Source organism: Antedon mediterranea, chromosome 8, assembly GCF_964355755.1.
Source record: "Antedon mediterranea chromosome 8, ecAntMedi1.1, whole genome shotgun sequence".
NCBI lineage: Eukaryota > Metazoa > Echinodermata > Crinoidea > Comatulida > Antedonidae > Antedon > Antedon mediterranea.
The window spans coordinates 9711616-9730235 of NC_092677.1; the positions used below are offsets into that span (position 1 = coordinate 9711616).

The following is an 18620-nucleotide window of genomic DNA, read 5'->3' on the forward strand; positions in this document are numbered from 1 at the left end:
TAGGTCAATAATGTTTATTACGAATTAAAAGACGTTTACTATATAATTTCAATATAAAATTTAATGACAAAAAGAAAGATCGACGTTTCGGTACCATCATAGAACCATTTTCAAGATCAAGTGAATACAAAACAATAATAATTATGTGCACTAAGCACCAAAGTTGGTGACAGGAAATGCTAATTTGGGACTAATTAAGTAATTAGCTCCTCCTACTGAGTTAGATAAACAATTTAGCTTTGATGGAATCCGATTGAGTGTAGGTTTTATCTCTTTGATCCACAACATCTCCTTAATTAGGCAATCAAACTTATTGTTACATTTAGATAAGACTCATAAAGTATTCTGAGATATCACCAGTTATGCCATGTTGTTTTAGGTGATCACCTATAATAAATAAACATTTTTGTTTATTTTTCTAAAACATTTCTTGAGAAGAAAAATTACACATAACATATATAAAATAATTCATAAATATAATTTGTATTGTTTTATTTTTATTTTCTTTATGTTCTCATACATAATATTTCCGCTTAATTTAACTAACAAACATATGTATATAAAGTTGATAACTTAACAATCATCATTAGCTTAATTCAAATTAAGAAATTATCGCGATACTTTATCATAAATAACATATGGATATTTGTAACGAGATGATCATTTGTTTAAGTTTAAGTTATGGCCATACAATACAACCCTTCGTTTAGAGAACTACACTGTAAAAACGAGGGTGGAGCAATAAACGGTAAGTTTTACCACTATTGTCAATCCCTATTCAGGGGTCATTCCTATTAAGAGGATATTGTTAATTAGCCCAAAGTTATTCCTTTATAGGGGCAATTAGATATGTTTTTTAATGATTACCCATAACATACAATTTTAACTTGTTCTTGGAATCAGTTTCTCCACATTATGATTGTAACATAACTGAATACCACATTTAAATTGATAACAATAAATTATTCCCATCCCATAATTGTATCAAAGTAGTAAAAAACAATTTTCGTAGAAATTAAATGAATTAAAAAAAATAGCTATCTACTTACAAAGTATTTTACTGTATTATTATATTATTATTAATTTAAAATACAAGTAAATCTGGTAAATTATTGAAATTAAATTATCTGAACGAAAATGATGTTACAATTTAGCTGAGTTAAGCTGAAGCAATTTTTGCAGAAATTAAATGAATTTGAAAAATTAACTATGTACATAAAACTGTACTGTATTTATATTTGTATAAACTTATTTAATAACTTAAAATACATACAGTAAATCTTATGAATGATTGAAATTAAATTATCTGAATTTAGCAACACTCTAGTTGAGTTAAGCTAATGACAGTTCTGGCAATTTGGCCGACAAAGACGGCCATTTTCTCTACAATGACATCCTCCTGATTTGTCTCCCCTGCCCTAAAAATAAAAATATAACATACAATTATCAATGCTGTTTGGAAGTTTTATATTTTTATTGATTTTTATATACAGTACTTGTAATCTACACACAATTCAATTTTTATTGCAAAGAGTGCGAATTAAAAGCTATATAATAGAAGTAGAAGTTATTGTTGGTTAGTAATTAGTGAACAATCTGTATGTTTTGGTAAAGAGAAAACAAATGTACTAAAGAGTGCACATGTCTTTTGTACAACTGGTTAAATATCAACCTGATAGGCTTGGCTCATTGGTAGTAAGAAAACCTGCATTGTCCCAACATTTTTCAAGAACATACATATGGTGTGCTACTTGGCCACTGACATATTAACTTAGCTATAATGAATGCATAGTGTCCACTCACATTTGGACCCCATCTTGGTCCCTTAGTGACCCAGCATATTTCAGTCTTGCACATGGTACATCTCACCCAATCACAACCGTCCTTCTTCTGTACAATGATCTTACATTTTGGACAGTGCATGGCGTCTCCATTTCTAACCATTTCCTAAAAATCAAAACATACAATTTTAAATTTGATTTTTTTCATCAGTAATTTGATCTGTCTTGTACAGGGAAGTAGTGGAGGATCCAAAATGTTATAAAGAAGGAGCCCAGGCCCAACAATGGTACAATGACGTGATTAACTAAACCTAATGTTCTATCTTCTGTATTGCAGATTTCAATATTTAGTGGGTCCCTGGCCAGCTTTTTTCCCTCTTTGGATCTGCCTATAGGAGATGACACCAAGGAGTTGAACAAAAAATGTTTGGTAACAATAGCTACACTTACTACTATACTTTAACAATCATTTAGGAAAATGTAAACTCACACTGTACAAATAGTAATCATTGTATTTTTGTCAAGCACCATCATAGAAGGGAAGGGGGGGGGGGGGAGGAGCGGTGGTACACAAGCAGATACCATACCATGGTGTTATTGTAGGATATCATGGACAGGTTTACATATTTGATTTCACTGTGTGGTTTGAATAGACCTCCCTCTCACTGTTTGATTTGAGCAGCAACTTGCAACTTACATCCAGCATCAATTGTGTTTGCTTAGCTGCTTTATCATTCATAGCATTTATTTGCAACGAATCCTGATATTCTTTACAGTTCATTCCTTCGTGAATGGCTTTACACGTCAAACAGTTGCTCTTTCCGCAGATCGGGCAAGGGAAGAAGTTGACGTCGTCTTCGTATATGCACCAGCCATGACAGTCCACGGTCTTACAATGGAAACTGTTGCCTGCTTGAGTCTCGGCAGTTGCGAGGCAACGCTGCAGGTGTTTTTGATATTGCTCATTGTCAACAAGCTGAAAAAAGTAAGTAATTCTGTATCATTCTAAGATCACACAGAATAATAATACACATGTCTTATATAAGTCAAAGATGCTCTTCAGGTGGATGCCATCCTCAAATCAGTAGTAGTAATTAATACAATTGTTTGTTTTTTTTATTAATGTATACGTTTACTTGTTATGGCCCAGAGATCCCGAAATAAAAGATTAAATAAATAAATATATATCTGTTTCATTTGTATTTTTAATATTTCCACTTACTGCTCTGATTTCGCGGTCTTGGATTAAAGCTTCGCAAGAAAATTCATTGTCCTGAAATGGACACTTGATTTCAGGTTCTTCACAGACAGAAATATGTCCTGTTAGACAGTCTCTAAAAATGTAATCAAATTAAACAATGAATAAAATAAATAAATTAATAGTTTGCCAGTCATTTCATTCACTACTGTATATACATTTATTTATCACCCCTAATTTAGGAAATCTAAGTGGTCCTCCAACGCTGGAGGCCTCTGCCATTCTTAGCCATAGCCTCAAGGGCCTCATAAGCTCTGGGGCCCTGTGTTTAACCATGGAGTAATAATTATTACTCAATGATTTAACCATTGAGCGCTCATAACCATTATGCCACTGGTTGTTAATGATAACTATAAGTGAATTCATTAATTATCCTTCTTGAAATTGTCAACCCTTTTCATAGAACAACTATTAATACAATATAGAGAGTACTCAACACATATAAAATCTAGTCTTTGTGAGTGGAGTGGTTTTTCATGAGAAATGATTCCGAAATCCAACCGACTTTGAACCCAGGACATTGGGATCAAAACCAATCATATTAACCACAAAACTTTTAACTTCTGTAATCTTACTTGCAAAACGAGTGTAGGCATTCCCGCAGAGTGATGCCTTCTCCAGCGTCAAAGTCATCGTAACATATCAAGCACGTAAAAGCTTCGTTATTTGGTATTACGTCCAACTGGTCGTATTCTTGCAGACGCTCAAAATTTAAGACAGCTGCCTGTCGATCGGCTTCCTTTATCTATTTTTCAAAATATTTTACATCAATATAAATTATTTTTTAAATCAAATTTCTGTCCCTTCAATCTCAAAATATACAGCAGACAAGATGATTTAATTTTACATTAAAAAAACAGGCAAAAAAAAAATACACTATGTAAACTACACAATTTCATTTGCTTTTAAAGTTATTTTTTATTTTTGCTGTTTTGTTTTTGTCTAATAAACTGCTTCATACAACAAACGCATAATCATGCACCGTATTACAATAATGTGGTATTTATATTATTATCTAATTTTACAACTACACTTTCAATGATTTTTTTTTTCTTAATGGAATGTTAATTCTCCCAAATTTGATAAAATATCAACAACTTAATCAAGTATCATTTATTATCATTTTAATATTAATATTTAATATTAATATTTAATATTAATTTTACAGGAATAGAAGAAATTCTAACCCATGGGCAGATCCACCTTAAATTTCGCAAAATCGTAATGCAAAAGACAGGACATCAAATTAAGCCCAGCCCTTCATTTGACTATTTTTAGGCCCTGGATCCACCACTGTAACCCACCTAGTTATATAGAAAGTATATACAGTATTATATAGGGCATAGAAAAAGACCGAGATGCATGCTACAGGTTGGACATTAAAAGCCGGGTACAAATTTGTCATTCTAAGCATGTTACATTACTATTACTGCACTGTATAACAAACTCTCAAACAAAAAGTTTAAAGAACGTTTTATTTATAATAATATTAACCGATACATAACTTTACAATAATGTTATTTATACAACATACACTAAATGATCTGGCAAAAAAAGTACCGCTTGTTGTAAACCTAATTTTAGATTAATGATGACACAAAATAAATAAAAACTGCAGCCCCATAAAGCTGTAACACCTTATCGACTCATTTACGAAATATATACATGCGCAATTTGTAATTTCTCTAACTTTGCTGTAATATAGTTTTGTTTCACTTTTGTGTTACTTTTTTAAAACTTGTTGTCAATATTTTTATTTAAAAGTTATTTTCTTCCTCTTGGAACGATATAAGTGGTTGAGGTTCAAACACCAGCCCGTCTCCTCCTCCCACTAGTAACCCAGACCCTTGCAGATCATCCTAAAAATAAAAAAATAATTTAGTTCTAATTTTGAAATTTGTATTTTATTTAGTTTTGATATTAGAGGATAAAGGGTGTAGGAGGAGGACGGACTGAGCATTTAAACCAACTAGAAGAGAAGAAACACCTAAATTTGAGCTTACTCTTTATTACCAGAAAGTTACTTCAATAGTTCTCAGCAATTTGATAAATAGCTTTAGCAATTCATCGAAGTTTGACACAAAGCGCGCAGTAAGCTGAATAGTGATACTTTGTTAGCCGGTTTGAGATCCTCTACTAAAGAATGATCTTACAATTTTGACCATAAAGATATTTTAATTTTTTAGGCACTTACCTGTTTTATAACATCTTCATGTTGTTTTTCTTCTTCTATTAGCCGTTTCTCTACCGCATCCAACTCGTACGAACCAATCGGCGGTAGCACATAGTTATCCGGTCTCGGGTTTGTACACATGTGACAGCTTGGTCTACGAGGAGCATTTACCATCGTACAGACTTCACAGTGCCAGCCGACCTGACAAGAGAAAGTTACATTACTAGAGATGTGTCAATGTATGTAATATTGTTAATGTAAGTACAAGTAGAAAGAGTGCCCTCGATAAATTCCATTTTGTCAGACACTATAGGCTGGATATACTGTACAGTGTACTCCACAGTCAGTAATGGCGATATTCCAAGAACGATAGTTAGATCATGCGTATATGGAGGTAATGATGCAGGTATATATACTATCATTTTGAATAAGAGAGAGGATGGCCATTGAAATAATGAGATAGATTTGAAAGACCTTCCAAATAGTACTTACATCCAATGCAGATTTCTTCCCTAAAGCAGAGGGCAAGACTGGCTCTTTATTTTGCATAACATCTCTGACAACTTTCTGAACATTTTCAAAGGGAACATGTTGTCTGCGTGGTTGAAAACCAGGCCTGGGAGCAGGCTTAGGCCGAACACTAGCCAAACTAGAAGCAACTTGTATTGAATCATCTATCAAGTTTTCGGCTACTTCTGTGTAAGAAAAATATAGTAATTTTATAATATTCTACACAATAGTTGTTGAGACATCCATAAGAAAAAGTTGAGAGCAATTTATTCATTTTCCAATTCTTATTCATTAAATACTAACCAGGATTTTGAATAGCGTTTCTTGGTGCTTCTTCTTTTTGTGTTAAATAAAGAAAGACCATGTATCCTGATTGGTCAATGCTTAACGCTTGTAACGTTTCATCATCCCTCACAATTCGATGGCCCACAATCCATCTTTGAACTTCTGGTGGAAAATTGTAATCTGTATGCATCTGTAAAAAAAATAGTACAGTAGTTAGAGAGAGATTGTCAATGGAAGATATTGCTGTTATCTATGTATGCACCACATAGGTGCTTGATACCCGTAAACTGTTGATTTACAGTAGCTGCACTTGGGTAGTTGAGTGGTTTGGTGGTTTGCCTCCAATCCCAAGGTCCAGTGTCCAATACTAGGGTTTTAACTTTATGGCTACAAACACAAATGTGTTTATTCATCACATTATATAACCAACTGTTTCTACTCCACTCACTAAACATCAAATTAGACTTTATTTTATAAACATTATACAGTTTATCCATGTTGTAACTGGTATAATGTGTATGAAATAAAAAATGGGACAGAGGTAAAGTAATTAAACTAGTTGATTACTTTACTACTATGGGTTGATATATCTATTTCTTTATACAGCCTATTGACTACTAAGTGACTGTTTGTTTTGTTTGTTTCTACCATTCACCCTCAGTTGATGAAATTCAAATTAAGATTCTCCACCGACCCACTGCATAAATAGTGTCCGTCAACAATGAGCAACAGGGGCTAAGTAGTAAGATGGAACAGGGATAATACTCTTCTGAAAGATGCTTGGGTTCTTTATTAATTTATAGTGCATACGAGCCAGACATGTACTCTGAAGTTTTAAGTTCACTTGAACAACCAGAACCATTAAACCATACTGTTTATATTTTTTATTTTACTGTGCTTTTTGTACAATGTGTTTTTGTTTATGTTGTCAATTTGATATAGGCCTATATATTATTTCTGCAACTCTTTGTGCTGCTATAGTCATAATATTTGTTTTAATTTATTTATGTTGAAATATATATACTTGCCTTTTCTTTTAATGACTTAATTGATATTGATGGCTTAACCTTCAAAGTTATTTTTATTGATGATTTAAAACGATCTTCAACTGAAATCCTAAGACTGAAAAAAGAAGCAATTGGAAGTGGATGTTTAACATTAATATCAATAAAGTAAATTGTATTATGGCCTGCCTGTATGTTTTTTTTTTCCTTTTTCCATGTTGGTGAAGTGCTTTTCTTTATTCACGATCTGCACATTTTGATCAGGATGTGATTTTGTTTAAGAGTATTAAAGAGTTCTGTTTGATTCAGAATTCAAACTAAAGCTCTGTCTACACTATCAAAAAAAGTGTTATGTGCCCAAATGTAGAATTGATATGCCCAAATATGGTAGTGATATGACATCAGCACATCCATATAGGCACTTCACATTTTGTTGTCACATACAATTTGATAGTGTAGTCAGAGCCTATTGTACTTGTTTTATGAGGAACAACTTTTCTTCACAAATATCCAATTTATGGGAATTTAACATTGAAAAAGGTTAGTAAACTAACTTGATCCTATTATCAGTCTTTGTGATGTTTGTTGTATTTGCAGATTGGCTAACAGCTAAACAAGCCTTTTCTTGTGCTAGTCTCTTTGCAATTTCTCCAGCCTTTTGTTGATCACCTTCATTAATGCTGACCATCAATTCCTTTGCAAGAGAGTCTGTAACATTTAAAGAAAGAAATTCATTAAAAAAAAATTAGGGTTGATAAAGCATTGATCCTTAAACAAGGAACCAGTTATTAAAATCTACTGTAGGGACCACTGACTTATTTACTGTTACCATACAAAGGCAATGAAAAGTCATAATACAAATTGGTCAGTTTAACATATCTATTCTGGATTATTTACCCACAGCATTGTCATTTTTTTTCAGTAATTTGCCTTTTGATTTATAAAAATATTAATGTTTTAAATTAAAATATTAAGAATTTTCTTTATTTTGTGGCGAAAAAAAATCTCTAAACTATTCAACTAGAGTAGGAAATTAAAGTTACACAGTATAATATTTTTTCATACCTAATAGTTCGCCTTTCCCCGATGACGAGTCTCCACCACTGATGTGCCGCTGTGCAGCCATCTCGACGTGACTCCTCTCAAAAGCTATAAATAAGGTTGTAGTAATCAGATTTAATGTACAATCATTAAATTACAGTACATTAGAGTAGAATTCCTATTAAGGGGACACCTTTGGGACCTATCAAACTTTCCTTTTAAAAGGTGGGTGTCCCCTGTATAGGGTCGTAGTATTTGACCGAGAATAATCCCATGCCCAAGTATAATCCCACCCCTAATCACTATGTCTCTATGTCCTACAAACTTTAGGTTTATTGGGTAAATCTATGCAATCCACCCAAATATAATCCCACCCAAAGTTCATATCCAGGCCCCCTGGGACTATATTCGGTCATGTACAGTTTGTGCTCTACAGTAATGAACATGAACAGAATCATACAATGTACACAGTAGGCCAATTTTAGTATTAACAATTACGGTATAAATCAGGATAATACTGTATTAACATAATTGATACAATACTATGATATGAACTGCAACTACCTCTTAAATAAAATTGGACAAACCTGAATTTAAAATACTAAAAACTTTTGGACACCAGGGTTGAATTTACTTAACAAAACTCAACATAACTGTGAATCCTTCACTGTCTTTCAACCAAATGCTATGATTAGAATCGATATACAAATTTACATTGTTGGAAATTCCCTATTTTAATTCTGGACTTTCCCTTCAAAGTAACTGAATATGTTATTAGCATAACAATGAGAATGCCCCACCAGTATTCGATTGCTAAGAATCAATCAATTTCTTTTGTGCTGTTATGATATGAAATATATTTCCTTCCTGGTATGTCTGACATAATTTTACTATAAAAATGGGTTGAATTTGTCAAATGACTTGATACCACACATGACATTTTGCAATTTGGTGACTAAGTTTTATTCCAGTCTCATGACAGGAACTAAATTGGGCAGGATATACGTAGGGAATCACCTACTCTTCAAAAATGCTATTGTGTATTTAACTATTTAAAAGTCCTTTTGAATAAATTGTAACATTCATGCAGATATAACTTATTTCAAGTTAGCCCAAGAGAGATTCAGAATTTAGAAAACAAGGGGAAGATATGTTGTACAGTAACTCCCTAACCCTAAACTCACTTCAACCTGTAATGTGATATACAATGAGGGTTCATAGATCATATGTAACTAAAAGTTAAAGATGCATTGTCCCGCTGAAAAAATAGCTTAAAAAATAATTTGTTGAATATGTCATTTCAATATCAAATAATAGTTATCCACTAAGACTAAAATTGGATATAAACAAAATTATTTACCTGCAAATATAGTCAAATTGTCTACCAGCCAATGGGTTTTTGGTTGAATTTAACCATATATTTTTTCATTTTATAAGTGAAAACATTTTTTGTTAAAGTGATTAAATTTATTAAAACTACAAAATAAGCTATTAAAAATCTGATTTAATTAATCTTCATTTTTCATATTTTTGGGGGACAATACATCTTGCTATGCTCTACCTGATTTCCTCTGTTCATGCGTCGCATTGCCAAGCAATGTTCCAAAGTTTGAGGCGTCCGTAACTTTCTCATATTCCATTTGATATTGCTTCTTATCAGGTAATATAAATTCATGAACGGAGCCACTAACCACCTTGAAACTTAGGCTAGACATGGGTGAGTAAAGAAGTACCTGAAATGCAATATTCATTTTATTCTATCTGAATTATTTCAAAATTTACGATATTTTTTTCCAAGATGAAAAACAATGATTTAAATCACCACGAATACCAGTCTATGGTTATTGAAAATAAAATAAATAAAATCTTTGTAAATAAAAGATTTACAATTTAGCATACAAGGATCACGTTATTGCATTATTATGCTAGACACGCTGCCACACAGGTGTAGTGGCAGGTGACCGAGTAGGCGCGGGCATGATTTGAAACTGTCATATCTTATTGGCTGAAGTGTTGCAGGCATGTCTCTGCTCCCTCTCTATTTTTTAATGCTTTAATACTAATTGGAGTAAACACAATTACTATTATTATAACAATTACATTTTTTAAAACTGTACTAACACTTTTGTCATGTACTGCTTTCAGTACAAAGCCTTTTGATACATCTAGAAACTGTAATACACATGGTGCAATTCGGATCCACCCTTTTGCATCATGATTAAGATAAAGCACACCAGGAGCAGATCCGAGAACACTATATTCTTCATCAAGCATTGTAAAAGTCTGAGAGAATAAAAATGAAATTATGATTAGCAATGCATATTGAATATAAAAAGATATAGTCGAAGTCGTGTTCAAATGGAAAAGTTAAAATATGAGTTTGTAGAAAAGTAATAATTTAAAAAAATTAGGAACATACTGTATAAATGTAAATATTTGTCAACTTTAACTCGACTTCACCATACAAATAAATTGACGTTTAAACAATTTATGTACTTGAAGTTTACTGTTCTACCAAGGTATAATATCAGAAATGCATTACAATTATCGGCCAAAGAATATGAGACTCTGAACTGAATATAAATTAATGGACGGGTTCGTTTATATTATAAACATCCCGTGTTGTAGCTACATATTTACCCACCAGAGCAGAATGTCTGATCTAACTAATACACTGATCTACTACTGATCTCCACTGGCACTGTATATCTAGGCCTGCTTATACTCGTATATAATGTATAGGTAAAACAGTAGATAAAATAGGAAGGAAGGAAAAACCATTTGGTAGCTAGTCCAACCAACCAACTGACAGAAACAAGTGGCTACAGAACAGTACAGATAATAGAATAGTTAGTTAGAATTAGAGTAGAAGGAAGACACACACATGATGAAAATACAAAAAGTAAATTACAATTATTAGACGAGTCTGCTACACATAAATTGGACTAGCCTACATATAAAGTCTGTGTAGTCGAATATGTTATCAGAATCAAGGGAGGTTACCTAAAAAAAGTAGTAGTGTCATCAAACGTAAACAAAAAATAGAGTATGGATTTTCCCCATTTTTAATTTATGTACTTTGTGTGTGGCACGTGACCTGATGACTCTTCGTAATTATTTATAGAGGGGGTTGTTTACATAGACTTACCTTATTCTCAAATAGTATTTTAATCAAACTTCCCATAATTTTATCAATTTGAATAATAAAAAATATATAATGAATTACATAATTAACTTTCTTTTAGTTAAAATTATTATACTTTATGTTACTTTATATATATAATTATAAAATACTTATATATGGCAATAGATTTATGTGAAATAATCGTTTAAAAATGGACTTCAAAACTAAGGTAAATGTCAACATTTCAGCTGTAATTTTCCAAAACGTAAAAGCTTTTTTTTCTTGGGAAAGTTTAGAAAATAGTCGTGTTTATGCATAAGTTATCAACGGATTTCCGTAGTTTTAATTAGATCAACACAAACCGAAAAATCTTATGTAAGGTTTGAGTCGTTTTACTTGTATTTTCAAGAAAGTCTATACATTTTTGTTGTATATTTTTACCAGGCTCGTAGGCCAGTCAACAAGGTCGTTTCCTGGTATTTGTCCCTCGGTTCTCCCGCACACAAAGAGGCTTTTGATTCGATGGCGCTTGTTATGCTCTGGTTGTCTCAACAACAAAAGGACAGCTTAGCTTCAAGTTTATTTAAACAAAACAATTCTGAAATGGTGTATAGTTGTTTTTCAACAATATCGAACATTGTCATTAGTAATTTTTGTTAATATTAAATTCCACACAATTTTTCTGTAAAGAATTTGAACGAAATTTAATCGAAAATAATCTGAATTTACTGTATGTGTATAAAAACATAATAAATTCACGGTGAGTTAGTGATCCAACAACTAAATACAGATAAAAAGAAGAGAGAGAAGAATCAAGATGAAGCTTTTAGACAATTCAAAACTTGAAGCAATCAGTGAAGCATTGACAGTGGAGACTGGTGATTGTAAAATTTCTGGAAAGTATGTACATTTCTGTATTCTATAAATTTCTTAATAATACAATAATCAATTATATATTTTTAACCTTAAAACTACAGTCAGTATATTGAGTAACCTAATTTGTAATTCCATTTCCATCTATACTATTTTTCTTCCTTTGGCATTGTACACTGTTGCAGTGACAATACTGAATGCCTATCCATCATAATGTAAATTTTTAAAGCTAAATTTAAGTTTTTATTATAAAGAATTGTTATTAAATATTATAAATTTGATATAATTAGAAATATGAATTTCTTAATTGAAGTATTTTTAATTTTGCAGAGTGGAAAGCTATTCCTGTAAGATGGCCGGTAACGATAAGCGTTTATACAAGATGATAAGCAGTGAGAACGGTCAGTCACCAAACGATTTGCAGGCGTTGTCACCTCCTCAGTCAGGCTTTCATCTCGGCCCAGGTCAAATTTTAAGCACCAGCAGTAGCAGCGGAGGAGAGGAAACAGGCCCACTGTGTCACACCTGTAGTCGTAGAATGATATACTACCTCATAGCAACGCTAAATGCTTCCTTTCATCCCGACTATGATTTCAGGTGTGTTGCTGTGCCTACTGGTATAATTTTTTGTGTTAAAATTGGAATGTCGTTTGTATAACTTTAATAGTTTGCATTGTGCTAAACACTAAATTCTGGAAATGTATAAAATAAATAAATTCTTGTATCACCTTTAGCAAAGGTGATACAAGAATGTTGGTGATACAACTTCAATTATCACTTTCTGATCGGTTTAACCATAGAGATATTATATAGCACTATAATATCTCTATGGTTTAATCATAGAGATATTATATAGCACTATATCTCTATGGTTTAATCATAGAGATATTATATAGCACTATATCTCTATGGTTTAATCATAGAGATATTATATAGCACTATAATATCTCTATGGTTTAATCATAGATATATTATATAGCACTATAATATCTCTATGGTTTAATCATAGAGATATTATATAGCACTATATCTCTATGGTTTAATCATAGAGATATTATATAGCACTATATCTCTATGGTTTAATCATAGAGATATTATATAGCACTATAATATCTCTATGGTTTAATCATAGAGATATTATATAGCACTATAATATCTCTATGGTTTAATTTTGAAACGATTGTTTTCATAGTATAAAATAGAAAATGAAAAATTTGATTTTTTTTATCTAGTGATGCGAAAAGCAGTGAATTCAGCAAAGAGCCAAGCTCAAACTGGATAATGAATGCAGTTGACAGTAATCTATATTCTGTCCTTGGTGATATGTATGCTGGGCTTAAAACCAAGCTATGGTCTGCCATTAATGATGAGATTGTTCTCAATGAATGCGAGATATACAGGTAATTATTGTTTATTAAGGTTAAAGTGGTTAACAAGAAAATAAAAAAAAAATTTAAGAGGAAACCGCAGAACATTTTCTTTGCAATATATTTTCACCTACAGTATCACCCACCCTACAGAAGGATTGAAAAGCCTCTATATAATAACCAAACAGTACTGTAAAACCATGGACCTATAAATTTATAGGTACATGGTAAAACAATCTTCCTACCCACACCCATACTCTTCACAATACATAATATTCAAATTAACAACTTTATTAATTATGAATGCCATAGACATTTAAAATCTATTGTATGATGTTCACACTTGTCAATTTTAGATAAAGAAATAATTGTAAAGTACAACTCAACTCAATCATTTTTAAGTTTTCTATATTATAGTGTTTTGATTCTGGGTTGTCATGAATTATATTTAACTAATTTTGACTTTTTTTCTTGCATGTTTAGTTACAACACAGATCTTGAATCGGATCCATTTGGTGAAGAGGGTGTTCTCTGGTCGTTTAATTACTTCTTCTACAACAAGAAGCTGAAGCGGATTTTATTTGTTACATGTAGAGCCACCAGGTATCCATTTTAATACCCATTGTGTTTTGTGTCCATTGTTGTGTGTAAACTTCCATTTGTGTTGCTTAACTTTGATATTTAATAGATGCTTTGTTGTTTTGGTCCTGTATTTTAAAACAACAATGACCATAGTACATTTATAGGATAGTCGATTTAATTTTAACTAACTAAATTATTTATTTTTAATTATTTACTGCTAGTCAAAGTTCTTACTGCAACTAGCCGTTGTCCCTATATTTATTTCCTTTGTTTTATATGCTTGTACATGTTAGCTTAATGAAAGAATGTAATAGAATTTTAAAATTTATTTTTGAGTCTGAATAAAAAATAAAATATGCCTACTAAAACTTCAATATAATGCAGAAATATTATTGTATTGTACACAAATTCATTAATTCAATAATAATAATAATAATGGCCGTTTATATGCATAAGATATATAATATATGTATAGTTAAACAACTTGGGACAACGGTGTTATTGTAAATAGTGCAAATATAATCTTAGCATAGTATATTTTAGTAATGACTTGATGGTAAATTGTCTGTACTGTACATGATACTTCTCCATACGACTGGCACCTTGGCGAGGTGGAGAAGCTTGTGAATCTCAATGATCTGTAGAGCTATGCCGGCGGTAGCCTAGCAAGCTACTGGTAGGGTCACCCATGCCGGACAGGTCGCACAGTTAGAGGTCAGACAAAGTCCAGTCTTAAGAGGTCTTCACAAAATGATCTGTAGAGCTGTGTTGGGACTACTGTAGCTTTAAGTAAGGTACTGGGGTCACCCATGTGAGATTGGTTTTTTTTCTAAAGCTCTGTCTACACTATCAAACTAGACAAAAAAGTGTGATGTGCCTAAATATGGTATTGATATTGCCATACTGTACATGGTAGTGATACATCATGTTCATATGTATGGGCACATAACATTTTTCACATCTAATTTTATAGTGTAGACAAGGCTTAAATAAAATTGCCTTATATTGTGTAAAACTGATTCATTATTATATGTTTGTATCTTGTCTTTGTAGCAAATCTGCCATTGCGAGTGGTGATTCTGGGATTGGATTTGACCTGCAAACAGACATAGATTATGATGATATTTACATGGAGGAAACCGAGGATTATGATGGTTACAATCTGAGACAAAGGTAACTTATTATTTATATATTATTATTTATTATATATTAATACAGTATTTGCTTAAATTTAGTTATTGTTCAAGATGATAATATATAATTAATTGAAATAATAATGATATAATTATATTCCCAAGTGTTGTCTGTGTCTAACAAGTAACATTAATATATTTTTTTCTACACAAAATTTAAATGAAATCTGTATTAATTTTATATTATTTGTTTTCTTACATTCAAAAGACTTTCTTTCTATTTGTTGGTTACTAAATGTTTGCTCGAATTAAAGTTCTGGTTAAAAATATAAAATAAACAAACAAAATTCAACATACTAGATATTCAAGGTATGTTGAATTTTGTGCTGTAAGGTTGTTTAAAAAACATTTATGAATGAAAAGAAATGTTTTATTTTTCTGTTAGATCGACGCCTGTCAATTAGTATGGATTACAGCAAACAGCAGTGAGCTACCAATAAGGACACTTCACTCAAATTGTCAGAAATTAGATGGAATGAAGAAATTACGTTTAAAATAGGTTTTAAAACCTACCTGTATTTATTTTTGTAAATCAGCTATATGTATTATACAGTAGATTTTAATAGCATTTAAGCAAGAATATGGTTCAAAACTGAAAAGAACTGTTTAAACAAAAATAGTGATAGTGATTGTTTCTGATTCTGAACTTGAAACTGGCCTAAAGAAAGGCCTATTTTGACCAAACAATGAGTGTGATGTGCCCAAATATGGTAGTGATATGGTCAAATATGGTAGTGATATGGTCAAATATGGTAGTGATCTGACATCATCATTTCCATATATGAGCACATCATATTTTTTTGTCCCATAAAGTTTGATAACGTAGACAGAGCTTGACTAACAATTGCAGTGTAGATATTATATATCACCATGCAATATATTGCTTATCAGGCTTTTAAACTAAGTATTTATTAACTGTTGTGTTAACTATTGTGAATGCTATATACATTTGTAATATTTCATTACAATCTTAAAAGCTTCAGCATTTTACACTACAATACACTTGTACATACTGCATCCAGTTGTAAGTTTGTATTTATTGGCATTGGGTTGCCCACACATTGCTTATAAGTTATAATGGCCTAGTTGGCCAAAATTTGTTTACGGTTGTTAGATATTCAGAAACTTATGTACATATTGTAAATAAGACAGTATGAAATTGTGACAGGTATGTTAGAATAAGTTTATATCTTGGTGTTGTATGCCATTCTGTTTTGCGCCAGAATTATTTTAAAAAGGTTGATTTTTGCTTCCGAAGTCTATGAATGTATGGCTACTAGTTGTGAATGTACAAAACTGTATGTATTACTGCCTTTTTAGTGCAATAATGCATGGTTCTGCTTTACAAGTAATAGCACTGCAATAGTTCTAATGTTTGGGGGAGGTTTCGACTTCACCCCACTCGTGCACATTTTATTATTGTTGTGCTATAGTACATTACCGTAGGGTACAACATTGATGTGACAGTCAAATTAAAGTAAATGAGTTTTTTTACAAGACATTACTATACTAACAAGTTTTAAAAGTTGACTAGTTTTATAGTTTTACTTGCATTTTATTTAGATATAGCACATGCTAATAAATTTGAATTTTTTATGCTGAATAAAATGTTTCTCATCACCAAAAATAAGGTAGTTATTGGTTTATTGAGGTAAACGCAATTAATTGTACACAATATATGCTAATAAAGCACAGAAAAGGTCTAATGAAATTGTTGTGTGCTATACTAGCTGGTTGCAAAACAAATTAATATACTGCCCTCTATCATCATTATGTATTTTTTACGCTCGAGATTCATCGTGTCTGGCACACTTCGCTAAAAAATTCACATAATTTACTTGAAAAAGATGATAAATATTTGTCAGTCATCCTTTCGTAGGTCAATTCCAATTATGTCTGCCGCCTTGCTGCGTTTTGGCTGTATAAAAAAAGTAAGTACTGCACTATTATATGTTGTATTGTGCCTAGGTAGGGCCCTAGCTAGGCTAGCCCTCGTCGCTCAGGCTGTTCATGATACAGTCAGTGTGTCAAAATGAGTCCGACACCGCAGGAGATTGCCAATACATACACATTGATTGATATGCCTAGGGCCTAGATCATATGGATAATACTACTGTCAGTGTCATTGAGTGGGTTCTGTTTGTTTTGTGAGGCTTTCTTTCCTTTCAAATGTAAACGTTAAAATTGATTAAATATTAAAATAATATATTATAGGCCTAAATAATGCCAGAGCAGAGGGATGTCATAATTAATATGATAATAAAACCCTAGTAGGCCTACACTACCTGCCTCTCTTTATCTCTACTATCTAATTGATTGATAATTGATCTGTTATTACTAATAAGAACGTCATATTAATAATAATAAACTGTCATGTTTGTTTTTTACAGAATATATCTATTGCTTCAGTAAGAAAGTTTAATACAATTCACCGAAAAATCGTTAATCAACCATTCGTAGTGATACAAAATGGTCAACAGATCATCCGTCCAATCAGCACAAGTTACCGTTGCTCATGCATACCAATGTCTGAACGTGAACTTAAGCAAGGAGCCCAAATCTATGATGGCCAAATTACAAAACGAGTTAGATTTGTCAAGTTTTTCTCGATTTCAACAAGCCTTTGCAGCTTAGCAATTTTTCCAACGCTGTTACTAAATGACGACACTGGAGGATTTGGAATTCTCGGTTTAGTCGCAGGATCAGTGGCCTCTGTTATGTTCTTCACGCCTCTTTTCTTGCACTACTTTACAAAAAGATATGTAACGAGAATGTATTTGAACTACGATACCGATATTTACACGGCGTACACGATCAATTTTATTTTACAGGACGTTAAGCATGTATTTCACCAGAAGGACATTCTCGTACCTAGTGTGGCAAATATATTCACAACGTTTAAAGCAAACGGTAGATCATTTATGGTGGATGTTGAAAGTTTTAGTAATCCAAATGACTATGCTCATTTAATGGGGTATGATAAAATGCCAATTACTATTCAAGACATCTCAGATGAAATCAATGATAAAGAAAAATAAATTATCATAATATTGAGTTATAATTGTGCATTTTTGTGTAACTTAATGGATTGAGAATGATGTGTCATAGCTGTTTTATGCAAATGATATAATAACTGGAATTGAATTGAATAAACTAACATAAAAACATAGCTAAATGTGTATAAAAAAAAAAGAAATCAAATAAAAGCAGGCGTTCAATGAAAATTAAATTATGCACTGTCAAATGGTGACACTACAGTACATACACATTCCTAAATAATTTTTGTAAATGTTTAAAGATGTATTGTCCCCCTGAAAAAATTATTATTATAAAAATTTCTGTTGATTATGCCATTTTAATATCACATAATAGTTATCCACTTTGATCTGATTTGATTAATCTTTATTTTTCATGTTTTTGGGGACAATA

At 31.8% G+C, this 18620-nt stretch overlaps 3 protein-coding genes across 6 annotated transcripts; 2 read left to right on the forward strand and 1 right to left on the reverse strand.

Annotated features, from left to right (window-relative positions):
* Nucleotides 1-69: 69 nt before the first annotated feature.
* On the reverse strand, nucleotides 70-11126 carry LOC140056708 (ranBP-type and C3HC4-type zinc finger-containing protein 1-like). Of its 4 annotated transcripts, none has more exons than XM_072102173.1 (14): nucleotides 11056-11126; nucleotides 10174-10335; nucleotides 9614-9785; nucleotides 8077-8160; nucleotides 7566-7719; nucleotides 7036-7129; nucleotides 6026-6197; nucleotides 5705-5907; nucleotides 5234-5413; nucleotides 3615-3784; nucleotides 3004-3115; nucleotides 2479-2757; nucleotides 1804-1947; nucleotides 70-1418 (listed from the first exon to the last, which is right to left on the reverse strand). In XM_072102173.1, the coding sequence occupies exons 2-14, from the start codon at nucleotides 10324-10326 to the stop codon at nucleotides 1338-1340; spliced, it is 1998 nt and encodes a 665-aa protein (XP_071958274.1). In that variant the 5' UTR covers nucleotides 10327-10335; nucleotides 11056-11126; the 3' UTR covers nucleotides 70-1337. The 4 variants fall into 4 exon arrangements, with proteins under 4 accessions (XP_071958274.1, XP_071958275.1, XP_071958273.1 ...); XM_072102174.1 differs by lacking the exon at nucleotides 11056-11126 and adding an exon at nucleotides 10964-11039 and having other exon boundaries at nucleotides 5705-5904; XM_072102172.1 differs by lacking the exon at nucleotides 11056-11126 and adding an exon at nucleotides 10964-11039.
* A 303-nt stretch (nucleotides 11127-11429) lies between these two features.
* LOC140056609 (repressor of RNA polymerase III transcription MAF1 homolog) lies at nucleotides 11430-15671 on the forward strand. Its single transcript, XM_072102037.1, has 6 exons — nucleotides 11430-12076; nucleotides 12380-12646; nucleotides 13282-13449; nucleotides 13900-14019; nucleotides 15052-15171; nucleotides 15577-15671. Exons 1-6 carry the CDS (start codon nucleotides 11994-11996, stop codon nucleotides 15593-15595), a joined length of 777 nt encoding a protein of 258 aa, XP_071958138.1. The 5' UTR covers nucleotides 11430-11993; the 3' UTR covers nucleotides 15596-15671.
* A 1288-nt stretch (nucleotides 15672-16959) lies between these two features.
* LOC140056610 (transmembrane protein 70, mitochondrial-like) lies at nucleotides 16960-18555 on the forward strand. Its single transcript, XM_072102039.1, has 2 exons — nucleotides 16960-17122; nucleotides 17582-18555. Exons 1-2 carry the CDS (start codon nucleotides 17039-17041, stop codon nucleotides 18227-18229), a joined length of 732 nt encoding a protein of 243 aa, XP_071958140.1. The 5' UTR covers nucleotides 16960-17038; the 3' UTR covers nucleotides 18230-18555.
* Nucleotides 18556-18620: the final 65 nt, after the last annotated feature.